Source organism: Myiozetetes cayanensis, unplaced genomic scaffold (genome assembly GCF_022539395.1).
Source record: "Myiozetetes cayanensis isolate MyiCay16 unplaced genomic scaffold, myiCay2020 scf22, whole genome shotgun sequence".
NCBI classification, from domain to species: Eukaryota; Metazoa; Chordata; class Aves; order Passeriformes; family Tyrannidae; genus Myiozetetes; species Myiozetetes cayanensis.
In genome coordinates this window covers 2,691,045-2,712,246 of record NW_026087434.1, presented here as the reverse complement: position 1 = coordinate 2,712,246, position 21,202 = coordinate 2,691,045, and the positions used below count along the sequence as shown (strand labels likewise).

The 21,202-nt window shown below is 48.7% G+C and overlaps 1 protein-coding gene across 4 annotated transcripts in view; it reads left to right on the top strand.

The window, feature by feature from the left end:
* AXIN2 (axin 2) overlaps window positions 1-19,259 on the top strand; it is a 50,717-nt gene extending 31,458 nt beyond the window's left edge. For 3 of the 4 annotated variants that reach the window (XM_050319265.1, XM_050319266.1, XM_050319267.1), the window contains exons 3-11: window positions 2,136-2,276; window positions 7,499-7,601; window positions 9,473-9,613; window positions 9,804-10,291; window positions 10,396-10,578; window positions 10,863-11,081; window positions 11,652-11,747; window positions 13,183-13,350; window positions 17,483-19,259. In XM_050319265.1, coding sequence (XP_050175222.1) covers window positions 2,136-2,276; window positions 7,499-7,601; window positions 9,473-9,613; window positions 9,804-10,291; window positions 10,396-10,578; window positions 10,863-11,081; window positions 11,652-11,747; window positions 13,183-13,350; window positions 17,483-17,609 — 1,666 coding nt within the window. In that variant the 3' untranslated portion in view covers window positions 17,610-19,259. The remainder of the gene's footprint in view (window positions 1-2,135; window positions 2,277-7,498; window positions 7,602-9,472; window positions 9,614-9,803; window positions 10,292-10,395; window positions 10,579-10,862; window positions 11,082-11,651; window positions 11,748-13,182; window positions 13,351-17,482) is intronic. The other variant, XM_050319268.1, reaches the window with a different exon arrangement.
* The last annotated feature ends 1,943 nt before the right edge of the window (window positions 19,260-21,202 follow it).

Here is a 21,202-nt window from a genome sequence, read left to right as displayed (position 1 = left end):
TTATATCTTTGGACACACCTCCTCTCCCTGTGCCGTATCCATACGGATCCACTGCTTCCGCCCCCACCTCAGCCTGCCCAGCAGTCCTGCAAGAACAACATGGCCAGTTAGCCCTCCTGGAAGAGAGCAGGGGTGACAGGCACCTCCAGCAAGACCACAGTCCTGTTCTGGGGAGCATCCTGCACCCCCGAGCCCCATGGAGCATCCTGGACCCCTGAGTGCTGTGGTCCTCAGGAACACTCTCAAGACCTGAGATGGTTTCAAATCAAGAAGTCAGAAGAGCTGCATCCCTTACATGTTGACCCAAAAGCCCACCAAGGACCTAGGAAGGGTCACTGGGCCCGCACATCCCCCTGAACCAGAGTAGAAGCCTACATGGTTTTTAGAGGAACTTTCTTGTAGTAGTAGTTGGATAACTTTGCTTTTGCCCACATGTGGAATTAATTTATCTTTGAAGATTTAACTTCTTTCCTGTGGCATTCCTTACTATCTCTTTTTTTTTTTTTTCCCTTCTTCTTCTTCTTCCCAGAGATGTATTTTTTAACATCTTGATCTCCCCATCAGAAATGCCTTGGCCTCCTTGGAAAGGAATGCAGCCCCGGCTGGGCTGAATACCTGCCTGCAGCCAGCCCCGAGCCGCTCATACCAGAGAGGCCCATCTTCCCCCACCGTGCTTCCCCCTCCTTTTTTCCTTTTTTTTTTTCCTTTCCTTCCCCTTTTTCTTTTTTTTTAACTTAAGCCTTTGTGGAGGCTCCAGTGTTTGGTGCTTGGACCACAGGGTGCCTGGGTGTTGGTGAGGGATGGAGATGGAGAGTGGGGAGGTGGGAGGACATTGCTGTCACTTAAACCCAGCTGGTCCCTCCAGCCCCAGGGGGGCAGGGAGGTGGAAAGCCCATTAAAAAAAAAAAAAACCTGCCAAGCCTGCTGGCACATTCCTTAGGCCCCCAAGTCCTGGGCAAGTGGCCCTAATTATTAAAATCAGCAGTCCTTATCAGATGACAAGGCCTTTTGCTTTGATATACAAAGGCAGAAGCTTAACAACCCCATCCTGCCCTGGAAGGGGAACAAAATGTGCACCTTAACATGTGGTTTTCAAACCTCCCTGCATAATCCCCTTATCACCTGCCAAGATATGTGTATTGATCCTGGCTGGGAAGTTGGAGTGATGGGAGGCATTGGGCAGGGGGATGCCCGAGTCCTCCCCCATGCAGTGACCCTGCCATGCTCCATCACAGTCTGTGTCACCCAGCCCAAACATCCAGGCTGGGCTTTGGGTTTGCTTCTCCAGGTGAAGCCAAAGGTGTTGGTATCAGTCACCCACGTGCCCATTGATGCAGCCTGCTGTGTCTGTCCTCACATCCCCGTCCTCCTCTTCCCCACGCAACCCTATGCACAAAAACACAAGTCAGACAAGTAGGAGGTTCTCCTAAAAATGGGCATTTTTTTGTGTGTTTTTATAATGCCAGGAAGGTGGTACCCAGCTTTGGGAGGTCAAGCCTGGGACAGCAGATCTCAGCCCTGTCCGTGCCTCTGACACATGGGGGCCCTGCCCCAGTAGTTCCAGGCAGTTCTCCTGTTTCAGGGAACACAGACACCAATAACTTTTCATTCCCAAAGGGACCCTAACTCTTGTCTTCACGGTGGGCTTAAGCATCATTAGCTGCTTCCTCATGGCTTTCAGTGTGACTTGAGCTGTGAACTTCTTGGTCTTTTCCCTGCTGATGCCAACAGCAAAAACCCTGGTGACCTCAGCAGTGCAGCACCAAGCTTTAAGGACATCAAGCTTTAGGTTTTTGAAGGTATCAAAATATGTAGAGGTGCTTCCTGGGATTTCCTTGAGCAGTTCAGAAATCGCTAAAAGTGACATGTTTGAAGTTGGACTTTGGGTGTGTTTGGACAGAGGGTGCCCTGGTCTGGGCAGAGGGTGCCCTGGTCTGGGCAGAGGGTGCCCTGGTTTGGACAGAGGGTGCCCTGGTCTGGGCAGAGGGTGTCCTGGTTGCTGCTGCTCTGAGCAGTGGATGGTTGGTTCACTCTGAAGGGGTTGAGCAGGTGGTGAGCGTGGTTCCCATGAGGAGGGTGCTTTCATGGAGCCCGAGGCTGGCTGGTAACTCCATTCCTGTTCTGCTTGTCCCTAGGTCCTTCAAGAGGAACGATCCTGTTAACCCGTACCACGTGAACTCTGGCTATGTCTTCGCCCCAGCGACCAGCGCGAACGACAGCGAGATCTCCAGTGATGCCCTGACGGACGACTCCATGTCGATGACGGACAGCAGCGTGTAAGTACCTGCTGCTGGTCCTTTTGGGATGTGCTGAGGCACTGTGGGGCTCAGGGGAGTGATGGGTCCGGGGTCATCACCCTGCTCGTGCTGCTGGAGGTGTGTGCAGGGCATGGCAGCCTCTCTCCCCATCCCGTCGCCGCAGGTATCGGATGGAGTGGAATAAAGGATCCCTCTGTTGCCATTTTGCAGCTGCAGCTGAGCAAACATGTTTTGCCCTCGCTGGTGGTGACTAACCCGAGGAGTGCATCTCCCTGAGCCTTTGTCTTAAGGCCAGGCTTCCTTAACTAGTTATCAGTCATCAAAGAGAAGGAGATTACTTCCTGTAGGAAGTACTTTCTGTAATTAACGTTTGTCATTAATGTCAGAAGGTACATTAATAGGGCCAGTGACCTGAAGGGGCAAATAGCTGCTCATCTAGTGTGGCTGGGGCAGTCTTCAAAGAGCCATTTGAATGGAGCTGCATGGATCAGGTCTGGGAGTTTCAGGAGCAGAGGCAGGAGAGATGATGCTGTGGCTGAGCCCAGGAGTTGCAGGATCTGGCTTCTCCTGGGTGCTGAGAAGTGTGCAACTGGGAGCAAGGGGTTGGACTGTCGGTTTGCTTTCCCCAGTGGGAGAGAAATGGTGCTTTTGTGTCTGTAAAGGAGACAGTGAGGCTCACTTAGGGCTCTTAAGGATTATTTTCTTCAGCTGAGCAGAAGGCAGATGCTGCTGTTTGTGTTTCATGATCTTCACTTAAACAAGTGCTCCAGAAAAGCCCACCTGTGAGCAGAGTGCTGCATTCCTGGTCTTAATCTTGAAACTTCTCCAATGTCTCTGTCAGACATGTCCAGTGGTCCCTGTGTACTCCTTGGAGAGGTTTGCATGCTGGGTTTTTAAAGTCAACATGTGTGATGATACACAATGGAAAACAGGATTTACCAAAAATCCTTGATGCATAAACAAAAGCTGCTTTTTTAATTTTTTTTTTCTTAAATGCACATGTGTGTTTTGAACTGATATTACAGAAAAAAATAGTTTGTTGTCCCACCAGATTCCCCTATTGAACAATATTGGCATTAAATAAAAGAGCTGAATCATAGGGTGACTTCTTTATTTCTTCTTACTGGCTCTGGTTGTATGTGATCATGTGTCAACAGAGCATTCATTGGGTTAGTCATTTCTGGACCAGTGTAGGGTCACTTGGGATTCACAGGGCTAGGATTATACCCTCTCCTCACAGCAATGCCAATTGTAGGCCTTATACAGATGAGAGCACTGAGTGAGAAATAAAGTGCATGGTGGATGAAAGGCTTAACTGAATCGCTTTCAGCCCATTGTTAGTCCAGGGGAGCTTAGCGGGGATGAGAGGGCAGCAGCCCGCTTTGAAATTTGCTTGAACAAGTGAATAGGAGCTCCCCATAAAGCAGCGCCTGAAAGGAGCTGCCTGTTTTTTCCTGCCGTAACAATGGCCCGCGCAGGCTGTGAGAGTTTGGGGAAGCTTGGCTGATTAAACTGCCCGCAGCTCCAGGTTGGGGGGCGGCGGGAGGCCTGGGGAGGTGGCAGAAAGGAATATTTCCTGCTGCAGAACCGGTTCCCCCCCCCACCCCACCTCCCCACGGCACCCCCCGAAGCCACGCTCGGTCCGCAGGGCCAGGAGCACGCCGGGCTGTTGGGGTGGTTCTCTTGGGAGTGGGAGAGGTAAATTGGCAGGTTTGGAGGCTGGGCTTAAAGTTAAGGCTGATGGAAAACTTCCCTTGGAGAGGCGAAGGGCTGATGCCAAGGTGGCAGGGGAGCAGTTGGGATTCACTGGCTCTCCTGGCACACGGCTCTGCTGGATGCTGGAGGTGCTGGGGGTGTGTTGGGGGCACAAGCCAGGTGCTGTGAGGTTCTGCCCCCTCATAACTGAGTTTATTCTGTTCCGTCAGTGTGAATGCAAATTACTTCTTTTGGCTTATGTTGGTATCAACTGAAGAGGAAAGAACTTGTTCTGGAAGAGTCTGTCAGACAAGGCAGTAAACTGAGTTGGTTTTTTTTTTTTGAAAATAAATCTAAATCTAAGTTGCACTGGAATTGGGAGAAATCTCCAAATAGTGCATAATCTGCCTGTTTCATTTTATTCCAGATGCCAGGGATCAGTCTGTCCCTATATATTTTGTAATAGCCACAAAACATCATGCAAATTTATATTTCCATTTCTTGATTGGGGAGGGGGGGGGTGGAGGAAAGGGGATTTTTTTTTTTTTTTATTTGCTTATATCTTATTTATGGATTTACTTTGGACACAGGGGAATGCTGCTGAGCAAACTTCAAATATTACCTTATCTTACAAACCAGGCTTTTGATGTTGGCAAGATCAGAGGCTTGTTTCAGAGCCGTTGCCAAATGAAGATGGGAGTGAATGCATATGCGCATGAGTCTGATATTTCAAAGCAGCAGTAAAACTACATTCAGGTTAGGTCAGGCACATCTGAGTCAAAAGGCTAAGATAATTGGCTCAGCTTAAATGGCAGCTGACTGGGTAGAAGACTTCAAACTAGTGTTTCCCCCAGAAACAGATTGGCTTAGCCCCAGCCTGGTTAGCTGAACTGTTTATAATTAAACTCTACTATTTAGTGCCTCAACTCTGTAGCTCTTCAGCCACAGCTTTTAGCAGGCAAGGAAGTGAGTGCAAATGTTGGCTGTTGGAGCAAGGGGAGAAGGTGGCACCTGGAGACCTGGGGTTAGTTAACCCTTGTCCTGCTCTGAAACCTCTGGCCAAGCTTAGCTCTTTCATTTCAGAGGTACTTTCTCCTGGTTGGGGGGGAATCTGCTGCAGCATCAGGATTCCCCCTGTCCCCCATGTCTCCTGCTGGGCTGATCCTGGCTCCAGCTTCATCCATTTGACCCTCCTGCAGTCCGGGATCTCTCGTTGGTCATCCCTTCGACCCTGGCCTTGCCCATTTCCCCTGTTTTCTGTGAAAACAGAGTGGCTGCTGAAGTCCCTCCCCATTCCCCAGGCTGACTTTCCCAAGCTGCTCCACTGCCTTCCCATCCCAGAGAAATACCTCTGGGTTTTTTTTAATTCTGCACGTTGTTACAAGTTGTAGAACTCCTCTGCCAAGGCAGGGCTGTGGAAGCAGGGAGCAGGAGGTTTGATGTGGGGCTCTCCGGTGCAACCAGAGGAATTTTAGGGGGAAGGAGCATTTTTTGTAGCAACCTGAATGAGGGTAAATCTCAAGTAGAGGAGCTGTGCTGTTGGGTCAGTGTTACTGTGGCTTGGTGACCACAGTAGAGGGGTTGGGGACAGCATTTCATCCTTGCAGACCTGGAGGGAGGTGGGCAGTGCAGGAGGGCTGCCCCTGGTCATGTCCTTGGGTGCCCTGTGGTGGATACACAGGCCTTCAGCTACTTCCCTGTTCCTCCCAGCTGGCCTCTTGGACTGCCTTGGATAGAGGACACCTCCTCCTTCATGTGTGTTAATGGGATTAACCCCATTTGTTCATATGCTTGTGACATGCTGACGCTGGCATTTTTATTTGCTTTTCAAATGCCTGTTTTACTGGGTATTCCCCGTATTGAAGGTCTTCCCTAAGAGACCCTTGTCTTGGTAAGCCTCAGTTAACAAAGGCATCTCTGAAGGTAGAGGTTGTTTGGTTTTCACCTTAGAATTGCTTTTCCCCCATCCTTCCCCAAAGCTAAGGCGCGTCATGTACCCCAAGAACTGTTGCCCCACGGATTTGTGGAGCAGAAATGCTTGGTGGCCTTCATGGAGAGCATGGAGAGGTCCTTGGTGGCCACCAGCAGCTGTGGTTGGTGGCCATGGCTGACTGTGTTGGCCTTTGTGTGCTGGGCTGCTCCCCTAGAAAGGCCTCAGAGCCCCATAGTGTGCAGTGGGGACATGAGGACAATCAGCTCCTTTCACTTGCCATGTCACATGCACTCGTAAACTGTGTCCAGAGGAGGCTGATGTTCATCTTGCGGCATCAAGGGCCTCTTCTGTGGTCCCAGCACGCTCGTTTTTCTTACAAAAGTTTTTCCAAGTCTATTAAAACGAAATTGTTCTGATCCTTCACTCCAGGCTTTGCAGCTTAATCCTGCTCATTAAAAACAATTTAATGGCAACTGGACGCTTTTTTGGCCAAGATGTTCACAAGGCTCTGCCATAGCGTGCTTCAAACTTGGAGTGATCTGGTCACCCTCCTCAAGAGAAGGGACGTGGTGTCTCCTGGAACACTTCTCGTGTTGGTGTGTGCCCACCAGCCCTGCGGCCACAGGAGGGGACATGCAGGGACACTGTGCCGCGCTGGCTCCTGTGGCAGCAGCGTGGGGCCAGCGCTGTCTGCTGGGCTGCCGCAGCTCCTCCTCGGGCAGGAGCTATTTTCTGTGCTCAGGGGATGAGTCAGGTGTGGGGGCAGGTGGATGAAAGGGCCGGGACCAGAGATCAAGGTTATGCAGCCAGTCTGAGGGAAGGGGTGGAATGAGACATTCAGGATCTCCAGGCATGCTCTTCCGGCTGGCCCCGCTGTCTGTGGAAGGCCCTTTAATCCCGACTGGGGTAATTTTTTGCGTGGCCGGGTGAAGACGCCCCACAGGGCCTGAAGCAGGGTGTGCAGGGGGCTGTTCCCGCTGGAGCTCCTTGCCTGGTCTCTCTCCTTGTGGTTTCCTGGCCAGGAGCTGTGGTGGCTGAAGGGAGCAGTGTCCTGCCCAGAGGGTCCGTGCTCATGCCTTGAGGTTTCCTGTGCCGGCCAACCTCAGGGTGGGAGAAACATCCTGGATCTTATGTAGGGGTAGGGATGGGGAGCATCTTTGGGCGGCCATCCATCCTTAGCCACTTCCTTCTTGTTTCCACTGGGCTAACACTCTGTGGGGTGTTTCAGACCTTGAGGGACATTGTGGTCCTAGAGAGTAATTTGGTGAGGAAAGAGCAACAAAAATAAAGGTCAGAAGCAGAAGCCTGGCATTGGAAGGGCCTTCCTCCAAGATACCTTGGAAGTGAAGCTGATGGCATCTTTGGGTGTCTTCCCACGCTGTTGCCTTCAGCTTTTGAGCTTTTGCTTAATTACTGCCCATCCATGTAGTGGTGACACAGGCACTTCCCACACCACCAGGTGTTTGAGGCTTCAGGTGGCATCCAGAGGGCTCAGCACCTCTGGGAATGAGGGCCTGCAGCGTGGCTGGGTGGTTCCAGGGGGGATGGAGAGGTGTCTCAGTTAGAGCATGGGGACAGCCCTAGCTGATGGTGGCCTCTCTTCCACGTGCAGAGATGGGATCCCCCCGTACAGAATTGGGAGCAAGAAGCAGCTCCAGCGGGAAATGCATCGGAGCGTCAAGGCCAACGGTCAAGTTTCTCTACCTCATTTTCCGGTAAGTTCAGGTGGGAGCTGCAGGTTCTGGGTGGGCCACGGGAAATGCTGGGTTTGGGAACATGCACGTGTGGAGAGAAGGGAGCAAGGGAAGGGAGCATTTCCCTCCCAAGGTGATGCCAGAGCAGAGATGCTGCACAGCGTTGGGCAGGAGCCACGTGCTCTCAGCATCGTTCCAGAAACCTGCTTGTGTACAGTCACATCTTGGTTCTTCTCTGAAACCAGGTGCTAATTAAGGCTCTTCACTGGCACTGAATTAGTCCTTCTGGTGTAAATCCAAGTGGAGATGCCCTCATTGGGTCTAGTGAGAGCCTTGGCTCTGGCCATCACCCCAACACCTCTGCAGTGCTGAGCAGAGCGGGGCTTAGTCCCGTGTGCATTGACAGCAGCCACCAAGAGCTGGTGGGGAGCAGGATCTCCCAAAACAGATATTGGCAGCAGATCCATGCCTGGCTTTGAGGGGATCCGATGTGTGGTGTTGCTCTGCTCTTGAAAATTAACTCGCTGACTTGCTAATTCAGTTGCCTCGCAGACTCCGATTCCTGCAGTGAATAAACTGTTTACATAGACAAGTATAAACTTATCTTGTCTTGAGATTAATATGCTAAAATTCCTCTTTCTGCTGTCTTAAGCAGCAAGAAGTCAGAGATGATATTTCTGTTGGAGGGGGGAGTTGGTTTATGTGGTTTTTCTTTTTGGTATTTTTTTTCCCCTTCCTTCCTAAAGAAAGTTCTATAGCCTGAGCTTGTAAATTAGATTATTTTGTCCCAGGGCGTGCAAATCGACTTTCTCTGTAAGGCAGTGCTTTGATCAGGGACTGAATAGAGCCAGCTTGTGTAAGAGTGACAATTTCCAGCAGAGTGGCCTTTTTCTACCCTCACATCATTTCTGGAGCTAAGTGGTTGCCGGAGAGAGGCCCCACCTCATCTGGTGGGTAGTATGTGAAAGAGTTGGCAGTTCAGCTTTCTGCTTTTGGCGGGGGGTGAAAGAAGGAGAGTGGGGGCGAGGAGTGGGGTGTGTGGGGATGGCAGGAGGGAGGGCAGAGTCGAGTGGGTGGTTTCTTTTCCCTCCTTTTTTTTTTTTTTCCCTCCCCTCTTCCTGCCATGTTTGCTTCTTTTGGCAGAAATTCGCGTTTTGCCTTTTTATATTCTGCACTTGATTTGGAGATGTTCCCTTTTTCCCTTGATAGATCTGCTTGAGGCAGCCAAGCTCAGCAGTGTAGCACCGCTAGCCTGCAGCAGCTTTCTTCATTTTCTGTACAAAGAGATGGAGGGGGGGGGAAGAGATCTAGGACACTGTTGAGACAACACTACCTCAAAGGTGCCCAGTGTGTAGCCAGGAAATAAATTACCAGCACTTCTCTGATCTGCAACCGTTTGACTTCTTTTTTTTTTTTTTTCCCTTTTTTTTTTCTCCTTTCCCTTTTTTTCTCCCCCATCTTATTTTTTTTAATTTCCAACTCCTTTCTGTTTATACTCACTTTATTCCTTTAGTTAAAGTCTCTCCCTCCCACCTCAGAGGTTTTTTTTTTTTTTTTTTTTTGATGTTTGACAACAGTCTTTGAAGATTTTCTACTTCAGAGTAGCTACTGATGGGCTGGTTGTACTACAGAGAGAACAAGCGGGGTTCCTCAGAGTGCGACCAACTGCTCCTGCCGAAGGCAAACGCTGGTGGGGAGGATGTCACTCCATGAGGCCACAGCACTAGCTCATAAAAATCCAGAGCAGACCATGCCTAGTTGCGGTCGTCTTTTCATCCAAACATGGAGACACAACAAGCGTAGCGGGGCTGGCGATGCCGCTGCGGCAAAGCGCCCGCGCCCTGCGCCGCCCGCTAAACATGCCTTGTGCCTTCTGTCCCCGCTCCTTGTAGAGGACCCACCGTCTTCCCAAGGAGATGACCCCGGTGGAGCCAGCTGCCTTCGCCGCCGAGCTCATTTCCCGGCTGGAGAAGCTGAAGCAGGAGCAGGAAACCATGGACTGTCTGGAGGAGAGGCTGCAGCAGATCAAGGAGGTAGGAGGATTAGCCTTGCCGGGGCTGGGCAGAGCTCCACGTGCCACCTGGCTGGGGGTGGGAGGGGGCCGGGAGGAAGGCGTTGGGATCGCACTGCGGCTCGTGAGCCGGTGGGGGGCACATCCCGGCGCATGCCCCCACCGGCTCCCCGTCCCCTTCCATTCATTCCCTGCCATCGCTTGTCTGGCAGGACGAGGAGAAGGAGGGCTCTGAGCTCCCCGCCAGCCTGCAGAGCAGTCGGGAGATGGTGAACCCCCAGCACCCGCTCTCGCTCCTGCCCTCGGGCAGCTACGAGGAGGACCCCCAGGCCATCCTGGACGAGCACCTCTCCCGTGTGCTGAAGACCCCTGGCTGCCAGTCACCCGGCATGGGCCGGCACAGCCCCCGCACCCGCTCCCCTGACCGCCTGCCCACGGGCAAGCTGCCGCCCGGCGCGGCCTCGCTGGCCGCCTGCGCCGTGCTGGGCAAGGGCTTCATCACCAAGCAGACCACCAAGCACGTCCACCACCACTACATCCACCACCACACTGTGCCCAAGACGAAGGAGCAGATCGAGGCCGAGGCGGCGCAGCGGGTGCAGTGCTGCTGCCCGGCGGGCGGCGACTACTACTGCTACCCCAAGTGCAAGGGCCACCCCAAAAACACGGACCCCCCTCTCCCCCCGCTGGAGCCCTTCGGGTAAGTGACCAGCATCTCTCCCCCGTTGCACCTGCCCCAAACCACGACCCGTCATTGATGGGGACAGGGGCTAACGGTGGGCTCGTGTCCCTTTTTGCCACCAGCAGGACGGGGACGCTGCTGAAGAGGCCGGGCCGAGGAGTGGAGAGCGTGGCCCCGCCGGCTGGGGACGGGGGGCTGCCCGGCCCCGGTGGGGTGCAGCTCCCCGGGGGTGAAGCAGACCGGGCGCAGAACGTCTGGCAGTGGATGCTGGAGAGCGAGAGACAAAATAAGCACAAGCCCCATAGGTAAATACGCAGCTGTCTACAGCAATATCGCTCCCGGTAAATATTTATATATTACATGGGCTGTCTATTTTTACAATCGCTAAAAACAAATGAGACTCTTTGCTCCTCCGGTTTAATATAAAAGCTGTTCCGCAGAACCAGAAAAACCACAAAAATGTCATGTTTTTGGCAATAAACCTCCTTTCATGTTATGACAGACTTTTGAGAGGGAGCGAGCAGAATAGGAGCTGCTATTAAAGTCATATTTTCCAGCTTTTCTAACCCGACTTCTTCCCCTCCCCAAGCACACAAAGCACAAAGAAGGCCTACAGCTCCGACTGCGCCAAGGGGGCCCCCGGCCGCCACCACCCGTGGGGGACCGGCAGCCACCCGCGTGGGGCACAGCCCGCCCACCCCTTCGTGCAGGACCCCGCCATGCCCCCGCTCACCCCGCCCAACACCCTGGCCCAGCTGGAGGAAGCGTGTCGCCGCCTCGCCGAGGTCTCCAAGCCGCAGAAGCAACGGTAACGGCCCCGGGAGGGACAGGGACGGTCCCGGTCCCTGTCGTGGGGTTTGGGGAGCAGCGGGGCCGGGGGAGGTTGGCTGGGTGCTGGTTGGGAGGGTGGGCATGGCTGGTGTCCCTCCCATGCAGGCCGTGGGGATGTGTGACGGCACGGCTTGGCTGGGCCCGGAGGATGAGCCTCCTTATTCCAACCCCACCCTGCACCGGCACAAATAGTTCAGATCCGAGACTATTACTTCCACTCTTTTGATGGCTGTAATTTGCCCGTTTTCCCTCTGGGACAGGCTCCAGCTACATACCAAGTGGGGAATTGGACTGGTTATCGTTCATTTGGGTATGGAAGGATAAATTAGCCCACAGCATTTTTAATTCTTCCTTTGATTGTTTACAACATGTGAGGCTTGATACAAAGAGCGAACTTAACGACCCACAGGAGACTTCAATTAAGAAGATTGTATTTCAACAATTTTTTTTTTTTTTTAAAAGTTGTTTTTTCTCTTTTTTTTTTTTTTTTTTTTTTTTTTATCCCTCCTCTTCTTCCCCACTTGCCCTCCCTTTCCCTCCACTTCAGATGTTCAGCCTCAAATCAGCAGAGGGACCGAAACCACTCCGCTGCCATTCAGGGGGGAAGCACCCCCTTCTGCAATGCAAGTCTAACGACAGAAGAGTGAGTATTGCACGTGCAGAAAAGGGTTGGGAAATAAATATATATCTCTCATAATTATATTTTCACTGAATGGATTGCGCTTTGAAAAGAGAGGAAATTCTTATATCTGAAATTTTGCCTTTCAAACATTCTTCTTAAAGAGAGAACAAAACATTTTCAAATCTTGTCTCTGGCTCTTTTTAACTTGCATTCCTGTAAAGTGGACAAAGATTGGATTAGTCTAATTACAGGATGGTTCTTTTAACAAGAAATCTGCTACAGAGAGGTCTAAAATGGCCTAAATAATTAAAGTTTTCTTTCTTACCCTCTTCATCTTAAGCAATGAGTAATGTTTGAAGTCCAGACTGAGCCACCTGACTAGAGCCTTTCATTTTTAATTGGTTGACCTTAAGTCCACCAGCTGTCTTTGCTAGCAGCTTTTTTTCTGAAGCCACTCTACAAAGACTTAGAACAAATTAGGAAGACTAAATTACTGCGGACTAACACTTTGTGACCTTTTGACATGCCAAGTGTACATTGCCTCAGAAGCAGTTGTAGATTTGGCTGCATGGTATTCACTAGAGCGTTGCCATTTCGCTGGGTAATATTGTTTTAATTATTCTTTGAGAAGGGTTTCTTGGGTGCAAATGGCAAAATCCAGTTAATTTTATCCTCACTGGGAAAAATAAGATTACCTGGGTGCTTCAGGTGAAGCATCTGGCGGTGGGTTTGCTTTGTGAGCCGGTGGTTGCAGGTGGGTTTGTGCACGTGGAGAAAACTTGGCAGATGCTTCGTGTGAAGGCAGATGAAAAGAGCGTTTTAAAACCCAAGGTGTGCAGTCCTGGGGCTCTCCAGGTACAGTGAGCCTGTGGTGAGCCCTGCACCTGCTCACCCGGCCTGTGGTCCTGCTCTGATGCTTCCAGGAGGCGTCAAACCAACCTCCAGCCCTGGGTTCACCCATCCATAAGGTGGTGAGAGGTCTCTGAGATGCCGTCATTCCAAAGGGGAATGGCTTCAAGCTGAAGGAAGGTAGATCCAGGTTAGATATTACAGAGGAACTCTTCCCTGTGAGGGTGGGGAAGCTCTGTCCCAGAGAAGCTGTGGCTGCCCCATCCCTGGAAGTGTCCAAGGCCAGGCTGGACAGGGCTTGGAGCAACCTGGGCTAGGGGAAGGTGTCCCTGCCCATGGCAGGTGGGTGGAATGAGATCAGCTTTAAGATCCCTTCCAACCCAAACCATTCTATGATTCCCACCAGGAGCTGCTGTGGGAGCCCAGCAAAGGGCTGTGCAAACACATCCCAGCAAATTCCCAGCCAGTATAGGAATATCTGATTTTTAGGTCCCACCCAGGGGTATTTCTGACAGTGTGGTTGGAGCGCTGCTGGTTTGAGTGTGGTGAAACAGCCTGTTCTCAAATGGAAAAATAGAGGGGTTTGTGTGTGTTTTCTGTTTTTCAGTCACAAAGAGCCAAAGAAACTGCCAGTTGTTCACACCTCTCAGTCCAGTGAGTTGGTTGTCACCTATTTTTTTTGCGGAGAAGAAATTCCCTACAGGAGGATGTTAAAGGCCCAGAGCCTGACACTTGGGCACTTTAAAGAACAACTGAGCAAAAAGGGAAATTACAGGTAAGAATCTGTGATTTGGTTTTTCTTCAGTGTGTCTTACCAAGTCAAAAGAATTAGCAGAACTTTTGCAGGCTTACCTCAGCTGGCTGGCCTCAATTTTCAGAGGCTGCTGATCATCTTACTCTCTTCCACTCAAACCAGGAGCAACTTGGAGATAGAAAAGGTGCCCTGAGCCACAGCTCAGCTGCAGGGCCACCTCCTCCCCACCTCCCCTGCCTCCTCCCCAGTTACAGCAGGATCTGTGCTCCAGCCTTTCTCCAAAAGGCTTGAATGTCAGGGAAATCCGGGATGGCTTTGTGGCAAAGGCATTGGAGCAGTGGGATTCAGTTTCCAAACTGGGGTCAGCATTCATCTTGGTGGTGCTCTCCTTTAATTGTTTAATTTTTTGCAATGGCGTGGCTGTAAGTGGGGTCAGTGACAGGCTGGGATGGTCCAGCTGAGGGACATGGAGCTCCCTCACTTTTCTCTTCTTTAGGGGTAAAAAAAACCTCTGCCCTGCAGAGAAAGCTCCACCAGCAATACCCAGATCCTCCTCAGAAATTCCGACAAACCTTGCTGGTCTGGTTTCCAGGGCACAGCTCCCAGTTAAACCAGTTTGCTGCTTCCTCTGCTTTTATAGTTTTCATGGCAGGAGCTTCACATTGGCTCTTCTTGCTGCCATTTCCCAGTGGATCTCTTGGGATCCTCTGTTGGCCATCTCTGCAGGGTGAGCAGGAGAGGGAGGGACACTCCAGCTATTTGTTTGAATTTGCACTGAAATTGGTGGCGATTCAGAGAACTGGGTGTCTTGCCCTGTAACTGCCCTGTAACTGATTTAACCTCCAAATGGTCATTTGGGTTTGGTTTGAGGAATTCCCAGCTTGTTGCCCCATCACTGGCCTCTCTGCAGCTTTGGGAAGTCCACCCCTGCAGCCCAGAGGTCGGTGACCCACAGACACTCTCGGGCTGTGGGGATGCTGAGTTGGGCTCTGTCTGTGGCTGTTGCACAGTGAGGCTGAAATACTGCCAATCCTTCCCCAAAAACCACCTTTGCAGCCCACCCAGCTGCCATCAGATGGCACCAACCTGCAAGTCCACCCACCCTGGACACCGTGCAGGAGAGGTCCTTGGGCTTTTGGCACCCTTGTGCCGTTTTCCAGCCCCTAAAGCCTCCCACACTTTCTCCTCCTCATGCCCCATTTGCAGACCAATTTCCCTGACCTCACCACTGCTCTGCCAGCTCCAGTGGCTGTGCAGTCCCACCCCCCTCCTAAAAAAAATAATTTTTTTAATGTTTGTTTGTTTTCTGTGACATTTTTTGTGTGATGCCCGAGTGCAGGACTAGGCTACTTAAAACCTCTGTGGCCCAAAAGCCCCTCTAGGTGCAATTATTTGTGCCTTGTCAGACTGTAATTACTTTAGAAAATGTTTTTAAGTGAGTGACAAGGATGAAACAACGTTTTGCTTAGATCTCACCCCTTTACACCTGGGTAAAGACAATACAGAAATTTATAAAAGGAACTTGGGTACATGCCCAGTATTTTATCTTGCACAGACACAAGGTGAAACTAATTACACAAATGTGTGTACCTCCAGGGAATCATTTTGATCTAAGCTTTGACTTTTGGCTGGACTTTGAGTGAAACTGCGGGTGACCTTCAGGGGAGAGGTCCGCAGTGCCCGGAGTAGCGTGTGTGTTACGGGGAGGCACTAACTAGGCCGCTTTGGTCACATCTGGCATTGATTTCTTTTTAAGGCACATTTAATAAGCATGTCTTTGAAGCCGTTGCCTTTCATTTAATGCACAAAGACACGCAGAAATGCTCCGCTCTCCAAATTCTTTATTGATTGGATCAGTTTTGCGAGGCGGGTACCTCGGGCTCCCGCGATGCCAGAGCCCTGCCGTGGGGCAGCCGCCGGGAAGAGCCGCCTGGCTTTCCATCCGTCCCCCCCCTCCTCCTCCCAAAAAAAAAAAAAAAAAATAAAAAAGGAATTAAGCAGTGATTTAATACTGATGGCGTTAACAAAAAACAAACATACACGCACCAAAAAAAAAAAAAAAAAAAAGTGGGTGGTGTCGGGTAATCTGAAGATGGCAGCGGTTCAAAACTGAGCTGTAAGGCTGGGCCTGCTCGCCTCGATTGGTGCCAGATGTCCCAAAAAATAAAATAAAATTAAAAAAAAAAAAAAAAAAAGGAGCAAAGCTTGCCACATAAAATATGTTTCAATGGAAAGCCCGTTTCTGAGCAAATAAGAGCAGAGTGACTTGTTTGAAGATGTTTGTGGGGGTGGACTTTATTTTTTTTTGTTCGTTTTTTTTGCTTTGCCTCCTCCTTTTCTTCTCCCCCCCCCCCTTTTCTCTGTGAAATAAGGTTGTAATTATGTAAAAGGTCGTAGCGTGTTTTCTGAAATAAAAATTTTGTAAACACAGCCAGGGCTTGGGCTTGGGGAGGAAGTTCTTGGGAAGAGTGGCTGTTATCCGGACAGGGGAGAGGGAAGGGCAAGTTCTTTGTAATTCATTCAAACTTTGCTTGGAGTTTTTTGGGTTGATTTCAAGGCTGCTTTCCTGGGGAATTGTGGCTTTGACCTGTAGCATGGAAGCTGGGAGTTGGGCCACTGACTTCCATGAGTGCAGGCTCTGAAGGACTTAAATAATATGTTTTTTCCTTGCTGACCCAGTAAAGATGCAACATGTGTCAATTCAGCTTGGAATGACTATACAAAAATAAATCCTAACCATACCTGGAAAAAAGGGGATGGTTTCATCTCTTTAAGCAAAAAGAGGGATCTTTTATTCCCCTACCAAAATAATTTTAAAACACTTTGAAAATAAAGACATTTGCAGGCTCATGTGACTAATTTAAACATGTGTAATAGAACAGTCACTAAATGAAAAAATCAAATTGAAGACCCTGCTGTGGTTCTTTCAGCTTTAGTAGTAAAAGTGAGCTTCATTTGATCTCCTTTCCCATCCTAAAAAAAAAAAATCATAATTACAAACCCCTTCTCCCTGACAAACATCTGCCAACCCCTGAGTTGTCTGGAAACTACACGGGAGGGCTTAATTTATATTTTTTTATATCTATATATATTTTTATTTTTTTTTTCTTTGTAATCCATCTGATGAAGTTTTTTCCATCCCTGGCAATCAGATGGCAAAGCCCTTTTCCAAGGGAGCAGGCACATCCAAGGAGGTGCTCGGCGGCAGACGGACAGACTCCCTAAATGCTACCCCTCTGAATGGAAGCCCTTCATTTGTGCATATGCAATTAAGCAGCCTTAGAAGGAAGAAAGCTCCAAACGGGATAAAAGGAACCTTTAATCAAGAAGCTGAACGGTCTAATTCAGGATAATAGAGGGGTCCTTACTGTTTGACACAGGAGGGGTGGGGGTGCTTTTTGTCTCTGGGAGCGTTGGCTTCATGATCTAACGACCCGGAGCAAAAGAGCAGGAATGCAGGACACTGCTACTTGACCTCCCCGTGTCACGTCCCGCGGGCTGGACCGGGGCTCTCCGACCACTGGGGAAGCAAAGACAGGAGTTTCTGTCACTTAGCAGGGATACGTGAATTGGTTGTTCCCCACGCGAGGCTCCCGGGATGTTGGGTTTGTTTTTTGTTTTGTTTTGTTTTTTTTTTTCAATAGGAATACCACAGAGTTTCAGCTCCTGCGTTGCAGGAAGCTGGGAATGGTTTGCTTTTAATCCGTCCTTTTAATAACAGTTGCTAATTTTAATGTTGGGCTTGAGCTTTGAAAGAAGAAAACACATGAAAGAAAGAAGGTGGGGAGAGAGGGGAGCCTTAAGAATGCTTGGCTTTGAAATTCTATTTATTTATTTTTTAAATAAGATATTCGACCAGAAATCACTGTGCTTTCTAATTTTCTTTATGGCTGGGGGTATCCACTGCCAGTGTGTATAATCTTCTCACTGTGGGAGCTGTTGTCACCTCTGAGGAGCACAGCCCTGCTCCCTTCTGTCCCATCGCATCCCTGGGGATGCTTTCGTGTCGCTGGACCTGAGCAGCCCTGAGGTTTTCCTGGAGGAACATCCTAGGAGGGAGAAATTGGAAATGCCGTGGTTAAAAAGAACCGGCAAAGCATCCTTTGCTTTTACCTTTTGATTTTTAACTGTGTTTTAATTCCCTTTACCACAGATACTACTTCAAAAAAGCGAGCGACGAGTTCGACTGCGGCGCGGTGTTTGAAGAGATTTGGGAAGATGAAACCATCCTGCCCATGTACGAAGGAAGGATCCTGGGGAAAGTAGAAAGGATTGATTGATGGCATCTGTGTTTCTTAAGAAAAGTTAAGCTAGAAAAGTCTTTGGACACACAACAGTAGTGATGACAAGGAAAGAAAAAAAAAAAAAAAAACTCTGAAGGAAAGTTTTGAACCAATGAAGAAAAAAGGTGAAGTCTATGAAGACTTTGCTGAATTAGCCTTAGAGGAAAAAAAAAATGGCATTTATTATTCATGAGTTGGGTACTGAGATGATAAAAACCCCGGACTATTTATTAGAAACATGACCACTGTTGGCTATCGGAGATGCAGACCGTCTTTGAGAGACTTCCATACATAATATATGATTTCCTGGGGATCTGAAATCTATGGACTAAGAGAAACTGTGTATAGCTTACCTTAACAGTAATCCTTATTGATATTTATTGAACAGTCTGTTTTCCCTTAAGTCCAGTTTTTGGATATGCTGCTTTAACAATGGAGAAGAGAGGGGCTGGGAAGGGGGGTGAGGGGAGGAAGGATTATTTTATTTTTTTACATTGTTCCCACTATCTAAAATTTAGGAGTTTGGCCAGGAGCGCATTCGTGATGATTTTTTTTTTTTTGAAGGGGGAGGAGGGAAGGAGTGACGTGATGCCCAGTATTTCTCCAAGTGAAGATAAAACTCTTCCACAGAAATAATAATAATAATAATAATAATAATAAAAGCCGAAATAAAAATGCTGTCCTGCCATTCATCAAGAGACCTGTGCATTTTAATCTATGCTGCTCTAATTTGAAATAAAGGTCTTAAGTGTTAACTCTGTTAGATGCAATACAACAAAACAGGAACCTGTTATTTTGTCCATGGATTTCGGCGGGGCCAGGATTTTGCTTTGCTGCTGTCACTGGTGTCCAGAGCCTCTCGGTCGAGGCAAGGTAGAGCAAAACCCCCAGCCTGGGAGAGCTGTAGAAGGAGCCATCCCATTCCCATTCCCATGTTTAGCACACCAAAAGGTTAAATACCCTGTGTGTATTCCACAGAGCTAAGTTTTTTAGCCGTTCAGTGTTAGCACTGCTTGTATTTCAGCTCCGTGTGGCTATAACGGGGTGTATTTTCAGCTTCTGACTCGTTGTGTGGTGGGTTTTTGGCTGGGTTGGTTCTGCCTTGCCTTCACTCCCACCTGAGGCTGTGGGAGATGTGGATGAAGCTCCGTGTGTGTGCGTGTGGTGGGTTTTGGGACAGAGAGAGAGAGAGAGAGACCCTTTCCCAAGAAAGACCTTGCATTTCGACAGTTGGGTTTTGTGTTGATTAAGTTAATCTGTGCATTCTGTTTGCCATTGCTACTTTGTGTAAGTCTGTATATATTGTAGAAAATGTATGGTGAAAATATTAATACACTATCTCTAGTGTTTTTAAAATTTAATCAGTACAGTACCTGTGCCTGCATGGTGTTACAGACCATGCGTCGCCCTATATTCAGGGTTCAAGCTTTCCCTTGTTTGTTTAAGGGGTTTATGTATAAATATATTTTATGCCTTTTATTACAAGTCCTGTACTCATGACTTTTGCCATGGCATTTTGTTCTACTTATACTGTAAATTATGCATTATAAAGAGTTTCATTTAAAAAAAAAAAAATTACTTGGTACAATAATTATTGTAATTAAGAGATGTAGCCTTTATTAAAATTTTATATTTTTCAAATTAATATTGTCTTGACTTTTTTTTTTTCACCCTTAATGCCTTAAAATGGGGGGTTTTTTCTCATGTATGGTGATAGCTGGAAAGAGCTGCTGAGCTCTGCCCTGGCCTCTCCCTGCCTTGGCAGGGGCTGTTCCTGCTGGGAAGCTGTTTCAGCTGGAGAAGGCAAGGCTGGAGCTGCTCTTCAGTGTGAGGATTAAGTAATTTGCAGCTCCTTCAGGTAACTCACCTATGAATTTAGCCTGGTCTTAGTGCCAAGACTGTACTGCCATGCTCACCTGATGGAGCCAAGGGGTGACTTCCAAAGGGATGTGGTTGTCCACAGGCTGGAACTCTTCTCATGGCACATCAGAGGGCTTTGGTGTTGGGGATGGTCACAGCCTTCCCCAGGTGTGATTGAGCCAGGACTGCCCACCTGCAGCTGTAAACTTGGCTTTGTAAATCCTGAGCAGAACCCAGTTCTGTAAAGCCTTGGCTCCTGTGGTGGTGTTGGCTCAGATGAACCAGGGAGAGATCTGCTGGAAGCGGCTGAGCGGGATGAGCACAGGGAGCTCCTCCTTGTGCGCCTTCCCCCTCGCCTGTATTTATGGTACAAAACCTATTTTATAGCTGAACGAGCTTAATTTGTTCCTGAGGGAAGCTGCCCATACCAGGGATGGATTTGTCTCCCAGCTGTCGCCCAGACCTTCCCCGGCTCAAGCGAGTAATGCTGGGAAAGCAATTGTGGAGCTGCTTTTGGTCTGTCCTGTTGGTAACCAGAGCCAGCCCTTTGCTTCTGCTACACCAGTGGCACTAGGGTTTTGGTTTTTCTTTTTTTCTCCTTTTTTTTCCTCTCCCCACCCTATTTTTTTCTATGAGGTTTTAAATTATCTGGGTTATTTTGTGTGTTTGAGAAGACTTCATTTAAAACATCAGTAAAACTTGTATCAAAGGGCTCAACTTCACACCGAGTACACAGAGCTCGGGACTGAATCCTGCAGTTCAAGGGAGCTGCGGGCAGTTTTACACATTTAAATGGATGGTGCCTTGTTTTAAAAAAACCATCTGAAGTTCATGGGGTTCATCTTAATTGATAAGCTGGACATAACGGATGGGTGTAGGGAGACTTCAACAACATAAGGGAAGAAAGATTTTTTTTTTCCCTCTCTCTCTTTTTTTAGTCTGCCATCAAAGGTTGGGAACTTAGCACTACACCGTAGTATTATTTTTCTTCTGCTATTAAAATGAATCACACTGTGCCTAATTCTTCTTGGGAAGATGAATGTGTTTGAGGCAGCTTGAAGCCATTCAGTGCCTCACAAGCCTTTGCATCTTTCTATCAATGTTCCAAAATACTCACCTCTGTTTTTTGGATGTCTGTAGAAACAAAATATAAAATGGCTTCAAATACATGGCAGGCTGTTTAGTGGAGATGAAAGGGTATTTGAATAGTCTTTTTAAAATGAATGAAAAGTGAATACTCTCTTCTGTTTCAATTATAAGTGGGACATGGAGCTCGTTAGACACCACCTTAATATGTGACACTCTGAAAATGTTCACCTACCTTCAGTGGTTCAGAAACATTTTGTTTTTTAGCTTGTCTCGGGATAAAGATCGTGATTACAGGTCTGGCATGTTCTCTGCTAAATGGAGAGGCAGCGTGGGAAAGTTCTGCTCTTACAGCTTAAAAGTAACATCCAACTAAATTTTTTTTTTTTTTTTTAACAGTACAGAAGATCGAGAGAGAACAAGAACCTTATTTTGACCCAAGTGGGTGGTTTTTTTAAGTTTAGCTTATCAGGTTAAACAAAAACTATGCAAACTCATGCTGAGAAAAGTGCCCACAGAGCTGCTGGTGGTGTTGGAATGCCCTGCTGTGTTAGGTCCTTCCAGAGGATGGACCAGAAACGTCCCTATGTGGGTCCTTTTCCAGAGGATGGACCCAAAATATCCCTGTTTACATCCTTTTCCAG